The following is an 18,287-nucleotide window of genomic DNA, read 5'->3' on the forward strand; positions in this document are numbered from 1 at the left end:
AGAAGCGATAGGGTTTTCTCCCCCTAATGTCTCCAGCCTCTGTTGTTGGTTTCCAATAGGGAGGTGAACCCTGCCATGCTTGTTCAAATTCAGGAGAAGCAATGGGGTTTCCTCCTTGTTCTGCGTTCTGCGAAATCACAAGGTTGAGTGGGGGCCTCTTCTCAAGCTCCAGAATTCTTCCTCGGCTTGAAGGAACTAAGCAAGCTCCTCCAAACTCAAAAAGATGGATGTGCGACGACTATTACGAAGCTCCATGAGTCTCAAGATGTTTGTTTCCTCCCCTTCAATGGCCAAGTTGAAGGTCTTCCTCTCAATTCACACTGAGAGCTTTGCGCCTGCCATGGAAGAAGGTCGGAAGGTGAGGGTGAGGGTGGGGGAATCCCCAGAGTTGCAGGGAATGAAGGCTGAAGCTGCCCAGGAGAAAGTGTATTGCAGGTGGTTTAGGGTTTTTCGGCAAAGAGAGAAGGTGAAGGCAGGGGAAAGAAAGAGGAGGGGAGAAGAGTTAGAGAGATTCTCTGATATAGGGATGTCTCTTATCGTCGCGAAAGGGAAGAATCAATTGCCACGAATAAGGGAGGAGGGGTCTTCACGGGGGAGCGACAGGGAGGAGCGTCATTACATCATTTATTTGCACAAAGTGTATGATATTTCTACACAACCAGAATGTAAAGCGAATCTCTAGTTATTGTTAGTAGAGAGAAAGTGTTGGTTGATAAAATGGGTAATATGGTAGTAGCAATCTCTAAAGAATAGTGAAGGACAACTTATGTAAATATTGAGATGAAGGATGACTAGTTGTGGAAGACTTATTTTAGAACAAGATGCACAAAAGCCTTTTAAATTTGTAATTGACAATGATAGGTGCAAAAATCTTCTTGATGATGTAGTGTGGAAAAATTGAATCTTGAAGTGGTGGAAGTACTACAACTATATTTCATTTTTTGATCCAATAAAGGGAAGGAAGTATTTGTGATGACAAGGTGCTTGGTCAATTGTTGAATTGGAGTCTTTTATCTAGAATCTGTTTGGTGTGATGTAGTACCGGTGGACACTTGCGATATCTTCTTGGTCGTCCTTTATGGTTGAAGTTCTGTCAATGATGAGCATAACAGGACCTACTCTTTCTATGCCAAAAATGGTGACAAAAAAAAAAAGTGTTTTAAAGCCCATGATGGGTGTTGATGTGACAAATAAGAAGGATGAAACAGCCTAGTAGTTTCGATGAAATAGACCAATATGCCATTGTAAATGAGAAACATTACGTGTTTCTATGAAGAGCTTCCTCAACTGAAAATCAAGTTACCACAGATGAAGCTCATGATACACCTTAAAGATGTTGAGTGGTGTTTCAACAAAAGCAAGCTGCATCCCTAATGTTGACCCTGTTCCTGTGAATGGTTACCACAACAAGAAGATTTTTGACTATCAACATATTTTACAAGAAATTGATGAAGTAGTTGCTGCTACCAAAGAGAAATTAAGGGTGGGACAACAACAAAAATAAGCTTTAGAAGCCAAGAATGCTGGAAATGTGCAAGATGTTAAGGGAAATTTGTAAAACATGAGCCAAAGTGAATTTGCTGATCACCACTGCAAGTTCAAAGAATGATTAATTGAGAATTTGGCTTGTGAATTGCAGTTATAAAAATGAATTTCTTATAGGAAAAGTCTCTAGAATGGTTATCTACGAAGGAGAATATTTGGCTAAAAAGGCAATTATGGTGCAGGAAATCAAAGAAAAGAAAATGATACTCGCTTTTATTTTCTAGCTGCATGGAAAGTAAAGCCAACCATGGGAACTCCCAAATAAGCAAATCAGAGCTATGTTGAGTCATTCCATGATATTTGAACCACTAGAGATGCCAACTAGCATAGAGGTAGTTTCTTCTGACAAGGGGGAATGATGCAGCGTTGAATGAGTAAAGCATGAGTTAATTTTCTCTAAAAGTCTGTCCACTCTTTGCTTATTTAGTTGCAATAATATATATTAGTTATTGTTATCAAGGTTTCATTATTATGTTCTAGGGGGACAAATTCCCTTCTACACCATGTACCCAAAAACATCCATGTTCTCTATTATGCTTTGCGCCTTTTGTGCATACTCATTTTTTATGTTTCACATACTGGTCAAGACAAGTTCTCTCCCTGTGTTGTTAAATTTGTCTCTGTTGGATACTTGAAATCTTAGAAAGCATATGCATGTTATGATCCCAACACACGGAAAAAATATGTTAGTGCCGATGTCACTTTTTTGATGGGATACCTTATTTTTCTAGTGTTGAGTCCTCTTTGGATGAGTCTATTTTGATTCCATCAATGCTTTATTATCCCCATGTCTTGTGTTGATTTCTTATTCCTGCCCTTATCCCTCTCGAGAAATCTTATGTTGCTTTTCGAAATCCATTATTTGCTGATCAGAGAAACGATTGAAGGTTTATGAACAATGGTAAACAATTACAAACATCATTACCACCATGCAGAAGCCTCCTTTGCCCATCACGATTTCGACTTTTGATTGTGGAGATCCAATCTCATTGCGACTTGGATTTGCCTATTGCTTACCAAAAAGGTACTCAAACATGTGCTCAACAATCCTTAGTTGCTTATTCTATTGCTCATTATGTTTTAGTTCACTTTCGTAGTACTATCATCTTATGAGCTTTTTTTCCTTGTCTATTTCCTTTGTTTCTATCCCTTTCCTCACACGTTGAAGCACTTGTGACTTGACACCATCATATATCTTCCTGGCAGTTCTATTAAACTATTTAAGGTTTGGTTGGTTGCCAAGGGGTATACCCAAACATTTATTGATTATTTTGAGACCTATTATGGTGCTCAACTATATTTTGTTCGTGTATCGATCTCGTTGGTAGTTAATTTTGATTGGCCCTTATACTAGTCGGATGTGAAGAATGCCTTTTTATATAGAGATTTGCAAGAATAGGTATACAAGGAGCAACCTTCTAGGTAAGTTGCTCAGAGGGAGGATGGCAAAGTATGCATGTTGCATAAGGCATTTATGATCTTAAATAGTCTCCTTAACTCTAGTTTGACAAATTTAGTGTTATCCAGTGCTACTCTGATCATTCAATTTTTGTTTGCTAAAAGAAGACATGTGTGGACCAATATGGTACTTCTAGTAGTTTATGTTGATGATATCATCACCATTGGCAGGGAGTAGAGTGGGATTGCACATGTAAAGTAGTGTTCAAGCAAAATTTTCAAATCAAGGACTTGGGTATTCTGCATTACTTTCTTAGTATTGAGATTGTATGATGTAGGAAAGTGTTAAATCTATCTCAGCAAAAATATATGTTGGACTTGCTAAATGAGATTGGTTTGTTGGGAACTAAACCAATTAATACTGCTATGGATACCAATGTGAAGTTGTCTAGGAATGTTGGAGCGGACTTTGAAGACAAATGTCGATTAGGCTATTGGTCAGCAAGTTGATCTACTTGACTGTCACTAGACCTTACATATCTTTTGCAGTTGAGTTGGTGAGTTTGTTTATGGAAAATCATAAACAACTTCATTGGGATGCTGTTTTTAAGATTCCAAGGTATCTCAAAGGTGCTCTCGACAGAGATTTGATATATAAATATAATAGAAATTGCCAAACTATGGGATACTTTGGTGCACACTGAGCTGAATCTATTGATGATCGAAGGTCTACTACTGGATGTTCTACATTTATGGGAGGTAATTTTGTTACTTGGCATTGTAAGAAACATACTACTATAGCAAGATCTAGCGTTGAAGCAAAAGATGGACCATACTGTGAGTGAGCTTATGTGGTTGAAGTCTTCAAAAATGAGATTCTTGGTAATGAAGCTAGTTGATATATTTTGTGATAATCAAGCTGCCATTTATATTGCTAGCAATCCATTGTTTAATGAGAGGACAAATCACATGGAGGTTGAATGTCATGTTGTGAGGGATGCTGTGTTGAAGAATGTCATGAGGACTCCTTTCGTGAAATATGTGGATTAGTTTAGCGATGTTTTTACGAAGTGTCTAATGGTTGTCACAAGCTAGGGTTAGGTGATATTTATACACCTCCAGCTTGAGGGGGAGTGTTAAAAGAGAATATGTTATTTTAGTAATTAGGTTGTGTTAATAGAGGTATTTTTGCCTTTTAAGACTATTATTATTTATAATATATAAAAGGGTAGACTTGGAGCTGTACGTAGACTCTAGGAAACTAGCCTTTTTTCCTCCTTCCTCTCTTTTTTCACCTTTTCTCTTCTTCAGTCCATAGCCATGGATACTTTTTGCTTCCTTCAAGTTTACCTTACTGCACATTAGTATTGATCTATATGAAAAGAAGTTTTTGAACTCCTTAGCATCATGGGCACCATCGAGTGCTCGAGGTTTTGATTCCTCACTCCACTCTTCACAAAATTAGTATTTCCAATGACGCAAAGCAAAGATTCATCTTGGCGCCTGGCTTTCCTATTTTATATTGTAAAACTTCCATTGTGTTATGGAAGTCTTCCATCAATTCAAGAACAAAATTTTGTTGCTTTTGAGGTCCCTCAAGAGCCATATAGCATTTTGTAAGTTGGGCCATCTTTATAGCCACCTTGTTGACATTCCCAACTTGAGTGCATCTTGTGTGAGCCATGATTTCTCCATCAATGCTTCAAGAAAACACACAATCGGAAGGCACCTGATCAAGCTTTGGTACCAACTGTCGTGGGCTACACCTCACATTGTGTGAGGACTGTGCCACATTAGTTGCAGAATACATGCTTTAACTAGTTAGTCTAGTTAACTGCAAATACAGGACCATAAATTCATTCACTAGCATTGAATGCAAAGCAAGCATAAAGCGGTAAGTATGTAGTAGAAAAATGAATCATATGGTGAATAGCAAAGCAATGTGAATCATTTTATTACACTTTTATAGGCAATGTGTGTTTAGTGATGGAGGCAAGTGGGCTAAACAAATTATAATCGCTAGTAAGTTTTACAATGTTGATGAATGTTCACCCCCTTCTAAAGAGCCTTCTATGGCATTGTCACCTAGTGCTACAAAACATTACTATGCAAGGAGGCATTCTCCACTTATTTACTAGTATGCCATTCAACTCGAGATGAGTTTGACATTGCTATTTATGTGATGGTTGCAATGCTAATGGGTACAAGATAAGGGGCCATAGGCAAGAATGAGGCCTTGGACAAGCTACCGCCTCATCAAGTGGTAGCTTGTTCAAACAATACGACTTCTGGGTATATTTTCACTTGTAATTCTTTTGTTTTTTTTTGTTTTTTTGTAAATTTATGGATACTTGTAATAGTTATGTGGCCTTGTCCCACCCCACCCCAACTCCGTCTCTCTGTTTTTTCCTTTCTTTTTGTTTAAAAAATTGCATGGACTTTCTGTGGGCATGAACACTGTGCACGAGATGGTGGTGGCGATGGAGAATTGCAGAAGAGGTGATGGTTATGGAAGTTGTGTTGGAAATATGGATGGGTATTTTTTTATTCACAACTAGTTGTGGGCCTCCCATATGTCAAGGAATGAATTGTTTTATAGAGTATGTATTTGTCTTGATGTGGCATGGTCTGTGTATTTAATGGGTGAATAGAGAAGCAAACTTGCCTTGTTCTTGCACCCTCAGCAAAGCAGTAGCTAAAAATAGGGATTGGGTCTTGATTTCCTACTTTTGATTTTTTTCTATGTTGTGCTTTATTTGGAGTCCAGTTTTAATTTCACCAAGTGATGGCTTGTAGTTAGGGTTGTAATCGGTTTGGTTTTGTTCGGTTATGGGCCAACCGAACCGAACCTAGTGGTTTTTGGGATTCCCCAACCGAAATCGAAATCGAACGGATTTTATTATCCCATGGAGAATCAAACATTTATTGGTTCGGTTACTGTTTTTTCAGTTTTTAACTGATTTTTTAAATATTTAACAATTATTTTTCAAAAATTTCACAAGCGCTATCCCAAAAAATGATTGTTGAATGCTCCCAAGATAATCAGATTCATCACATTCTCTCCCTCTCCCCACACACATTGACATCAAACACAACAAAAATGCAAAATAGAAAAAAAATCCACAAAATAAAAGAGAAAATTTAAAATTAGTGAGGGGATCTGTGAGGGCCGAGGCAAATTGTACCTCAAGTCCTTAGCTGCTTGAGAGGACAAGGGAGGGAGGCAGAGTCATAGAGGTAGGGTTGCTGACCGTTGACGGGAGCGGCGCAGCGCAGTTGCGTTGCCTGCGCATAGGGCAGAGGCGACTAGCAACTAAGAGAGTGAAATCGTTTGGAGAGGGGTTTGATTGTTGATCAACTGAGATTCTGAGAGTCTGAGAGAGTGAGAGAGACTGAGAGGGTGACACCGTGAGGAATGGCCGCATGAACCTGTGAAGTGGCGACTGGAGACTGGCGAGGCGACTGACCATTGACTTCGAGTGTCGATTGACGGAGAGTCGAGAGAGACTAAGAGAGAGCAGTGTGAGTGTGAATTATGAAATGAAACCCTAGTCCCTAGCTCAAATTCATATATATTAAGTAATTATATTAATTTATATATATTTAATTTAAATCGATTTTTTCGGTTTTTCGGTTCGGTTATATTTGGAAATCAAAATCGAAATAGAAATCGAGAATATAAATTTTCAGAGATCGAAACCGAAACCGAATACCGAAAAATCGAATCGCTTATGATTTCGGTTCGGTTTTAGGTTTTTTGGTAATTTTTGTACACCCTTACTTGTAGTGACTTCCTATTTGGCAACTCATAGGACCTTTCATTTCCCTCTTTCTTTTGTGCTAGCTGTATTCCCATTTTCATGTATGTTGGCTTCATCGTTGCTAGGGAGATGGAGATGGGGTGTGGTCAATGGAAGCTTTAACAGTGGGGGTTGTGGACGGGACCCACATTTTAATTTGATTTCACATTTGAATCTTGAGCTAATTTTTTTAAAGAAAAACTTTGATGTTCCTCAATTTTGCTCAAATTAAGCTTTGGTAAAATGAAATAAAATGAATTGTAAAAAAGGAATTCAAGGAGTGGGGAAAATGATGAGGACTGATAAAAGTTATCCAAATGATCTTGAGATGAAATGGGGTGTCTAAAGGCTCAGTTCGTCTTTCTTAAGAGTCCGGATAGAGGGTTTTGACCTTGGATGCTTTTGTTGCATTTTTCTTGTACATTTCTTTTTGTTCATTTAACCTGTGGGCACTAGTGTTGATAATTTTTCTTTGTGCTTCTTTATTTTGAAAGGTAAGATCCCTTAATTTAGGGCCTTGACTTGGTTTGTGATTCTTAATTGGATATGAAGGCCTAACAATGTTCTTTCTGGATGTTTGTCTCGTTCGCCTCCAAAATTGCAAAATCAATGCTCATATTTCCTGCATGATTCTTTTGCTTGGTAGGGGTGCAGTAGGTTGCTTGGTATTCTTGAGGATAGTGGGGTTGCGTTCTCTTTGGAGGGATATTTTCTTTAGGAGTTTATGCTTTTGGTATGTGCAACGGGAGGACACTTCTTTGGAAATGTGTTTTGTGGAGTGTATTTGTTAGATGTGCAGCCTTACAGAGGGTTTTGCTTCATTGATGTTCTACATTTATTTTTTTTAGTTTTTGGAGGACGTCTCCTCCTTTTATGTTCCTACTTCATTCTTAATGAAATTCATTGGTTATCCAAAAGTTTTAGAACATACAGTTCTTTTTTGAATAAATATATTTAGTGTGTTTTTGTTATCCTATCTCGTGGTCAAAATAGTTGTCTTTTGCAAGATATGTTCGTTCTTTATTCTTTTTCTGTTGTTGATGTAAAGAGGACTAAGTTAAGACATTTGGGGGAAGAAACCTTGATGCCATAACCAAAAAGGTGGACTTGACTTGACTTTATACATCAACTTACATCATGGGGATACAAGCTCAAAATCTTGTCATAAGCATTCAATATTGGGGTGAATGATGCAGAACTTGTCAATAATAAATAAAATTTTGAGTCATTTAAGTATGTGGGAATTTTCAATTTTTTAGATGGAAAAGATGGCTCCCCAGTTTTGTCTGCATGCAAGGTCAAAAATCTGTCATTGTTGTCCTTTACCTTGAGGGAGACTGAATTAGAATCTTTTAACAAGAGGAAGGAAAATCCAGCCACCATGTGTAGTGATATACCACTGTCCCCAAAGGGCGGCCAAACCTACCCTTAGCCCTCAGTCCTCCATAATGTTCCTGATGGAGGCTGAGCCCTATCCACCTACAGGAAGGGCCTAGTTGTGAACCATTGAGCTAACTGCCTGTTTAGGATATTCTTTATGCTTGGACGATTGCAGTTTCTTTGGTGTGTATCCTTGGCTCACTGAATTAGCAGCTGTAGATAGGGAAGGCAAGCAAAGCATAAATTTCAATTGGCAGTTGTAGTAACTAGCAATATTGAAGCAAAGTTGCTCTTGTAGGTACTGTAACCATTGGTCATGCCACTATATAAAGTTATTGTTTACATTGGCATGGCTTGCCTTTTTTCAACCTATATAGCAAGTATTACAGAGTGATTAGGGTTTTATGGTCTCTTAGGGTTTCTTATTATTGGGTTTGGAATAAATTTGTATTAGAATCAATACATTGGAACTAGGTTCCTTAAAGAGCAAGTAGGGTTATATAGCTTTGTACTGTCGTGGTGCTGTGTTCTTCATCAAGAAGTCAAATCTTTTTAAAGTTATCCTCATTTTTAGTACCATCTTTTGAATTCCCTTTCAGGACAGGCAGCTGGCCTCATGGCTCCAAAGGTTATCGTGCATCAAAGTATCAGGGACTAATAAAAAATAAGTCCTATCAATTAAGGAATTGTGGATTTTAGGATATGTGGATTGGAGATTTCTTTTCAGTGTTCTGACTTGAAATTATTTATTCAGATGAGTATTGACAACCCTTTGAATATCCTTTTAGTTGAAGCATGATTAGAGGCTTTGGATTATGCTTTGCAAAATATAATTTGAGCTCACTCAACTGAACAATGTCTTAATCCCAACTACCCAGCTAATTTGTAGGTTCACTTGCCATCTAGAATTTGTAAATTTGTAATTGGTCTATTCTAGTCACATGCTTATAATTGTGCTTTGCTTGTCTTCTCATTCATGTAGGAATACCTTAAAAGGAGAGATGGTTGTGATGGATGCAAACACTTGGATGAAAGAGGAGTGGAGTATTGGAGAGGTAAAGGCTTAACTGATTTTTAAATTTTGAAATTGTATTTGCAATCCATGTTATAGTTATGTTCCTGTTAAAGAGTGCCAGGACCATTTGTTAATATCACCATTTTAAGATTTAAGATCTTGTGCTTTGTTTAATATATTAAGAATTGCCATTCTCAAACTCAACCAATGCATTAAATATAGGGAAAAGTAAACTTACACCTTGAATTTTTTACTGTGTTACAAATGCAGAATTTTGAAAGTGACACTAAAACCCCTTAAACTATCTTTGTAGTTACAAAGGACTCCTTTACAAAAACCGTTAAATCTAATGGATTAGCATCATCTGGTTTATGAATAATTAGTAATTTTAGGCAAAAAATTGTCCTCATACATCTAAGGAAGATTATGATTAATTTATTTTACTATATTATGGTGATGCAGAAACGTATTTGTGACATGTCTTACACCTACTAATTTTATTTTTCTCTTTTTTTTTTAGTGGAGTAAAATTACTCATCTATGCAAAAAGTAGTAAACTTAGCTTATGTTACAAATATTTAATTACAAGAAAAAATAAAAAAATAAAAATCCTCAAATCTTAAGATATCAAGAATAGAACTAGATAGTTTGTAGGGAATATTGAAGGTTTCAAATTTCAATAGTTATATAGCAAACAAAATGAAATTAGTGTCGAAAATATTGAAGTAGTTTCAAAAATAAAATAAAATGATTACAACTAACAATTTTAATGACTAGTAGTTGTAAATTCCAACAATTTTTATTTAAATTAATAAGATACATCAAAACTATGTCAAAATATATGATGCATTGATATACATAAACCTAAATTGTGGTTTAGAGCATTGGGGGGGTGGTTAGAAAAAGGGCTCCATTATCTCCTTTCTTGTTTGTGTTAGTAGTTGATGTTTTGAGTAGGATGGTAGAGAGGGTGGTTGATAAGGGTTTAGTAAAAGGGTTTGAAGTGGGTAGGGAGGGGGTTTGTGTGATTCAATTCGTTGATGATACTATGTTTTTTCATTTTTGGTCATCAAGATTATTTTATGAACATTACGATTCTTTCAAATCTTTGAGAGGGTTTTTGGGATTAAATTGAAATTGGGGAAGAGTGGTATCGTGACTATATTTTGAAATCTAGTGGATTTGGGGGGTTGGATTTGTTGGTGGGTTGTGGTCTTTTGGATTGGCCCTTGTCTTATCTTGGAGTCCCATTGGTGGTAATCCTAAGTTTGTGGGTTTTTGGGAACCATTGGTGGAGAGGGTGTCTAAGCTTTTGGATGGGTGGAAACGTGTGTTATTTTCCCAGGAGTTGCATTACTTTGATACAGGCTTGTCTTGCTAGTCTTCTTCCTCTCTATTATTTGCCAATTTTTGGGATTTCAATGGGGATAGCTAGCAAGCTTGAGAAGATTATGAGAGATTTCCTTTGGTTTCGGATTGGGGATAGTTGGGATCATCTTGTTAATTGGGAGATTGTGTTTAGGTCCAAGTTGGATAGGGGTTTGAGTGGCTGAATGGTTATAATTGTTGGTATTAGAGGAGTCCTCTCTTTGGCTAAAGTTTGCTTTGTTGAATTATTTTCTTCGTCATTATCACTTGATTTTGGAGCATAATAGTGAGGTGGAGGAGTCGTCTTTTTTGTTGATGTTTGGAGAGTTTTGCCCTTACTTTAGGGCAGATAGTCATTCTTGGGAATCCTTTGGAACGAGCTAAGTCGTCCCTCCCTTATTTTGTTTTCAACCAATGCTATGCTTATTATGTATATGTTCATTTCTTATTTTATCTTTTAATGTTTAACCACTCATCCACCTTAACATTTGCTTCTCAGCAACTTTTATTTTTTGTATATGTTGTTTCTTAGTTGCCTAACATTATGAACCATAAAGCATAGCTGACCTTATAGCTGTCTTATAAAACTTTCCTTTTAATTTTAAGGGTATCCTATGATCACGCAACACACCCAACGCATTCAGCTTGCATAGTAGATTCAAGATATCTAAATCTCTCGGTGCTATTAATCTCTTGATTATCAATTTTAATCCTCTCCATTGCTACTCCTTACATTATTAAAATTACATTTCATATATTCTGTCGTATTCCTACTTATCCCGAACTCTTTAGATTGTAATGTAGCTCTCCAAAGTTCTAGCTTAGATTCCACTTTGCTCCTGCTATTATCAATCAACCCGATATCATTTGCGAACAACATATACCAAGGGATCTCATTTTAGATATTCTTAGTTAATTCATCAATTACTAAAGTAAAAAGATAAGTACTCAAAGTAGAACCTTGATGTAAGCCTATTGTGATTGGAAAATCTCTAAATTCACCTCCTATAGTCCTAACGCTAGTCACTACTCTATCATACATATCCTTAATGACCTCTGTATATCTACTACAAATCCTTTCTTTTCTAAGACCCATTAAAGAACTTCCCTCGATAATCTATCATAAGCTTTCTCTAGGTCAATAAAAATCATATGCATGTCCCTCTTCATTTTCCTAAACTTTTCATTAAACTTATTAAAAGTTAAATAGCTTTTGTTGTTGATCTCCTAAGCATAAAACCAAATTGATTTTCTTAAATTTTAGTTTCTAATCTTATTCTATGTTTAATTACCCTTTCTCATAATTTTATCGTATGACTAATAATTTAATTCCACAATAGGTATTACAGTTTTGAATATCGCCTTTGTTTTTGTACACATGTACTAATATTCTTTTCCTCCATTCTTCTGGCATTTTCTTGGTTTTTGTAATAGTATTGAATATATTAGTTAACCAAACAATTCCTTTACCCCCTAAATATTTCCAAACTTCAATTGGTATTTTTTTTGGTCCTATAGATTTTTCACTTTTCATCTTTTTTAATGCCATCTCAACTTCAAGGATTCTAATTTCGTGAATAAATCTTCTATATTTAATCTTCTCCTTATATGTCACTTACAAGTTTAATCTTTCATTTTGGTTTTCATTAAACAAATTATCAAAGTAACTTTGCCACCTCGCTTTTATATCTTCTCTAATTAAGACATTGTCATTCTCATCCTTTATACATTTTACATCACTTAAATCTTTGCATTTTCTTTCTCTAACCCTAACAAGTTTATAGATGTCTTTTTCTCCTTTTGTATCTAGTTTAGTATATAAAGTATCATAAGCTCTATATTTAGCTTCATTAATAGTCTTTTTTGCATTTTTTCTTGCTTCTTTATGTTTTTCAAGATTTTTTATATTTTTACAATTTTACCATATTTTATACCAATTTCTTTTTGTTTTAATGACTTTTTGGACTTCTTGATTCCACCACCAACTTTCTTTACTACCTGAGTATCTTCCTTTGAACTCACCTGAAATCTCCTTTGCTATCCTTACGATACAATTTGCAATTCTATTCCAAACAGTATTTGCATCAACCTTATTCCCTATTGTCCAATTGCACTCATTGTTCATTTTATCTTTAAATTTGACTATATTATCTCCCTTCAAGTTCCACCATCTAGTTTTCTTGCGTTGATTTATGCTACTCCTTTTCATTTATTTTTTAATATGTATATCTAATACTAAGACTTTATGTTGTGTAACCAAACTTTTACCTGGAATAACTTTATAACCCTTATAAGATAGACGACCCCCGTTCTTAATTAAGAATAAATCTATTTGACTTTTATTATACCCTCTCTTGAAGGTTATTAAGTATTATTCTCTTTTTATAAAACAAGTATTCAATATAACTAAATCATAAGACATGGCAAAATCTAAGATTGTATCACCAACCTCATTTTTATCTCCATTTCTGTGGACTCCATGTATCCTATCATATCCTATATTATCCTTTCCCATGTGACCATTCAAATAAGCTCCTATGAATGTCTTTATTGGCATAGGTATCCCTTATAAAATACTATCCATAACTTTTCAAATTTGTCTTTCAAGATTTTTTGCTAATCCTATTTGGGGAGTATATGCACTAATGATGGTCACTATCTACGAGCTTAAAGCTATCCTGATTTTAATGATCTTATCCCCTATTCTTTAAACATCTACTATGTTATCTTTTGGGTCTTTGTTTACAATAATACCCACCCTATTTTTATATTTCTGTATACCAGTGTACCAAAGTTTAAATCCTAATTTTTCAATTTCTCTAACCTTCTCTCCTACCCATTTTGTCTCTTGAAGGTTGATTAAGTTAATTTTCCCTCTAAACATTATGCCCACCATTTCCATACTTTTTCCTGTAATAGTTCCAATATTTTAAGTTGCTAATCTAATCTTAATTTTTTGTGCTAATGTATTTATCCTCTCCCTTTTATATTAGCCCAATCTTTTTCCTTGACCTAGGTGAATTTGGTAAGAATTCATGATAATGAGATCTAACAAAGTTTTACGTTGGTTGCCAGCTACCTAACACAATCCTGTTCCTTTATCTGGGCTTGGGACCGGTTGTGTGTACAAAGAATTTGTGTTACACAGGCAAAGTACACGCTTTCTATTTTTTTTCACATAGACAATTTTCTAAATTGCACCCTACAATTGGTAGAAACCACACAACTTTTTAATACAAATGCATTAAAATTTTTTTTTAAAAGCATACAATTTTGAGTGTGAATCAAGCTAGATTACAATTAAAAAAACCATGCAATAGTATTTTTCGAAAAATTTTGTATATTCCAAAACTTGCAAATGAAAAACACAAAAATGCATATATTAAGCCTACACATCATAAACACAATCTCTACTATTAACCAACTATTAGAAAATTTTTTAATAATAGTAATAAGAAAAGAAATAACAAGAGAGGAGAAGATCTTACCAGTGACTGAAACTAAAAAGGAAATGACAACCACTTGAAAAATATTAGAATATGTACTCTTTGTCGCAGGAAATTTGATGATGCTAACGAAAATCAATCAAAGTATATTTAAGTAACGAGGGATTGTAAGAATTCTTCAATCTAAATTCAAGATTTAAAATTCAAGAATATTGAAGAAACAAGATTTCTCAACCCATAAAATCTTTATTGCTTCTTCATGATTTTAGGGTTGAAGAAACAAGAATCCTTGAATTTGTTTGGGTCTTTGGGAGAAAAGAAAGGAAAGAAAGAAAGGAAACAATCCATTTCCATTTTCTGAAATAGAAATGAATAGACTGCAATTTCCAATTCAACTCATCCTCATTTTGAATAACTAGCCAAGCATTAGTAGCCAAAAAATATAAAGTGTTGCATTCTTCAGCTCACTTCTTTCTAAATTTTTCCTTGTGAAATTTATTATATTTGAATCACCTAATTATTTTCAACAAATATTATAATGTCACATAGTTGGGTATTTATGAGAGAGAGAGAGTGGGTCTATTCTTGTAAATCCTTCTTTGATTATTTGACTAGTGCTAATGTTTTCTTTTCACTTCAAAGATTTTTGGAAGGCCAAAGTTCCTTCAAAGATCAAGGTTTTTATTTGACTGGTCGTTGTTAATAGAGTTAACACCAATTACAGAGTAGGAGACCTTCAAAGGCGTTTTGTTTTGATGTTTATTCTCTGCCTTCATATTTATGAAACAATGTCTCATTTGTTCTTGTGCTGCTGTTGCTTGGAATATATCGAATAAGCTTTTTGATACGGATATATACATATGTGTGCGTGCGTGTGTGTGTGTGTGTGATATATATGATTCATTATATATATGATACATTGAAAAATATACGTGGATATCATAAACTCCAACAGAATGTATCCATATTCTGGAAGTCCTTCAAAAGCAATTAAATTGTAGGATTTTTGTTCGTTCCTTAGGATTACAAGGGTAATTTCATCTAAAAAATTATTAATTATTTACGTGCATGCTAATCTGTCTTTTTGTCAATAAAAGGAATTTTTTGTAACAAAAATGATAGTTGAGACTTTCGAGTGATTTTTAATAGTCCTTGAATAGAAGAATATTTCTTTTTTAAAAAAAGTATGGGTTAAGGGCATTCATTAACAAAATTTGTATAAAATTACTGCTGACAAAGGCAACCCTACTACAGAACAAATTTTGCCCTTGAACCGTACTTTTGTCATTTGATACATTCTGAACGCTAATGTGGTGTGATTGTCAGCCGAAAGCTACACTGCTGTAGCTGTTGCTCTTGCTGTTGTAGTATTTTATTTTATATTCATATTTGTGTTTATTTTTCAAATTGCAACTGCAGATTCCAGAAGCAGCACCGCCAGATGCATTTATTTAACAAGAGTATTTTTTGGAGGACAGGTTAGGGATCAGATTTTTTTTTTTTTTTTTAAATTAAGTTTTATTGGCAGAGAGCAAAGTATGAGAGTTGCAGAAAGAGGGAAAAAAAAAAACAAAAAGGTTGGGCCACAGTTTTCAGACAACCACCAAAGCGGAAAGGAGATGCCCTTTACCTTACCCTGCAGGCTGCAGCAGGATTTATTGAGAAACAATGGTGGGGTGGGGGCCTCTTGTTGCCTCTGCCTCCCTCGTGACTGGAAGAGAGAGAGAGAGAGAGAGAGATAATAAAAAGGTTTAAAAATTAAGAGTGAAAAATAAATGTGCATCCCCTAATGGCCTGTTCAAAAACAAGTCCTTCGTAACAGTAATTACTTTAAAATTGTCTTAATTTTTTTTTTTTTTTTTTGAAATTTTCAGGAAGTCACTCAAAAGAGGGACGGTCAAGGCGCAATCTCCTCAGAGCAATCACTTAGCATCATAGTGGTGGCTAACTGGTTATAGACAAAGCACCATTTTTCAAAGTGATTAAAAAGGACGGAGGCAGAGAACTAATTAGGACAATTTAGCAATTGAACCGAGGGAGAGGGAGGGAGTATATAGAGGAGAAATGAGTGGTATCGCGCGGAGGAGGCTGTTGCTTCGCTTCGATCACAAGAGAGGCACCATTTACCCATTCATGAGTATTGATGATTGTTGAGTTGGAGATGGTTCAAGTGAAGAATTAATTATATTTGGACTACGTTTACCAGAGTTGGAATGGTTGACACCCCTCCTCCACAGTGCCCTAGCTATCATTGTCACAATGCTGTACTGGCTGAGCCTTGAAGAAACTTGTTTGCGTGGGATCAGCATGTAACACTATTCCAGTTTATCTAATTTTGTTAGGGGTGGGCTGTGCAATTACTTCCTGGTGAGTGTAATGCTAGCAGCTGTGCCTGTGGATGCAATTGTTGCTAGCATTTCTCTTATTAATATATATGTGATGATGAATAGCAATATTTCAAAAAAAAAAAAGGGGAAAAAAACACCACATATTTTGAGTGATCAAAAGCCTTCTAATGTTTCGATTTGAGAAAAAAAAATGTGACAGTATCTAAAAAAAATTAATCGACATTTTTATTCAATTACAGGACATTAAAAAATGCTTGTGCTCTGCAAATCTGCATAAGCTGGGTTACATAATAACGAATCATGAAGGTAGTTGTCTAATACACAATACACTCCACTCTTTGAAACTACAAGTCCAAATTGTGATTCATCAATGATGATTCTTTCATAGAATAAAAACAATATTTGCATTTTCTTGATGATGACTTAAATCCCTTGCTCAAACTGATTTACTGTCTCATATTCAAACAACAATGCTCTCGGAAATGGCCAAATAGGAGTGGAGGTACATCCGAAGTTGCCAAAGGTCAATAGTAAACTTGGTACGCTTATCCTATATCTGGAGAGACTTTCCATTTATATTGAATTTGGTACATCAGAAGGGATAAACTAATTATTGCATAATGGGTACCGTAGTCGATGGCTATGGATCAAAACAAAGGGGAAGAGGTCTCGAGCACGCAGTAAGTTTTCAGTTGTGCAATAGACACATAAGAAAGAGTATTGAGTTAGGCATTAGACAACTGCTGTCGGAGCTCGTTCTAGCCCAGCTTTGCTTTCTTAGGTCTCGAAACACTGGTGATCAAACCAATCCAGAAATGTAGGGAAAGAATCATCTTATTAAAATGCTCAATTTGTGCGGACCTATGAATCCTGTTGGAACGCAAAGTTGAGCCTATGAATTTTTCTATTCCACCTTAATTTGTTAGTTTAACCTAATTTCTCAGGAAAATACCTACTTCTGTAAGCACTCGTCCTCATAAAAACATTTATTTAGAAAATTTTTGGGGACATGTAGCACGTGCATTGGACATGATTGCATGTTAGTAATATAATATAAAATATTTGTGTTTCTTAATAAAATGTGTATGTATGTTTTTTTTTTTTAAATTTTAAGATTAGGATATATATATATATATATATATATATATATATGGTATAAAAGTTAATTTATAGGAATTTTTTTGTAATCTTTTCAAAAGATAAGGATATTTTTATCTATGAACTAATTTACATTATTCATACTTTTATATAGACTAGTGAACATATTTTATGTGTTGTACGTGATCACATGAAAATAATACTATACAAAATATTTTTGTAACTCTTAATAAAATTTAGAAATATTTTTTTAAAAATTAATAACTTATTCTCATAATTTAGTTTATGAATATTAAGTATGAATATTCAAAGTTATTTATAAAAAAAATATATTTTCTTAAAAATATAAGATATGATATGATTTGAATGCTCTAATGTAAATTATATGTATGAAATATTAAGTTTAATATTTATATATCATTATATATAAGAAATTCAATGAATAATATTTTTACTATTTTATTTATAAAAATCTCAAAATATTACTTCTTCCAATGAAAATATTATGATTTTCTACCTACAATTATAATAATAATAATTGTTTTACGTAATGATCACTTAATGAGTTTTTTTTCCTGAATTTCATATAAGTTATTTGTGAGTAACTATATGGTTATAATATTGTTTTTAAATTTTAATTTTTAGAAGTTATATTATTATTTATGTATTAGATACATCAAAGTAATTTTAGAACAACATCAAAATAATTTACCTAATATATTTTGAGATATATATTGTATTTATTATTCATAAATTACAATATCATTATATTTTATTTTTTTAATTAAATGGATTTTTACTTATTCAATTTAATAAATTTAAATACAACTAATTTTTCTTGAATTTTGTTTTCTAGAAATGTTGTCTTATTTTTAAAAGATAATAATAT

The 18,287-nt window shown here is 34.4% G+C and overlaps 1 protein-coding gene across 2 annotated transcripts in view; it reads left to right on the top strand.

The window, feature by feature from the left end:
* The window catches only part of LOC131166819 (zinc finger CCCH domain-containing protein 16), a 58,931-nt gene extending 42,472 nt beyond the window's left edge, over window positions 1-16,459 (top strand). The window contains exons 9-11 of one of the 2 annotated variants that reach the window (XM_058125405.1): window positions 9,106-9,178; window positions 15,372-15,430; window positions 15,827-16,459. In XM_058125405.1, the coding sequence (XP_057981388.1) occupies window positions 9,106-9,178; window positions 15,372-15,407 (109 nt within the window). In that variant the 3' untranslated portion in view covers window positions 15,408-15,430; window positions 15,827-16,459. Of the gene's footprint in view, window positions 1-8,722; window positions 9,055-9,105; window positions 9,179-15,371; window positions 15,431-15,826 lie in introns of those variants that run through there. The other variant, XM_058125406.1, reaches the window with a different exon arrangement.
* The last annotated feature ends 1,828 nt before the right edge of the window (window positions 16,460-18,287 follow it).

The sequence above is a fragment of the Malania oleifera genome, chromosome 10, assembly GCF_029873635.1.
Source record: "Malania oleifera isolate guangnan ecotype guangnan chromosome 10, ASM2987363v1, whole genome shotgun sequence".
NCBI lineage: Eukaryota > Viridiplantae > Streptophyta > Magnoliopsida > Santalales > Ximeniaceae > Malania > Malania oleifera.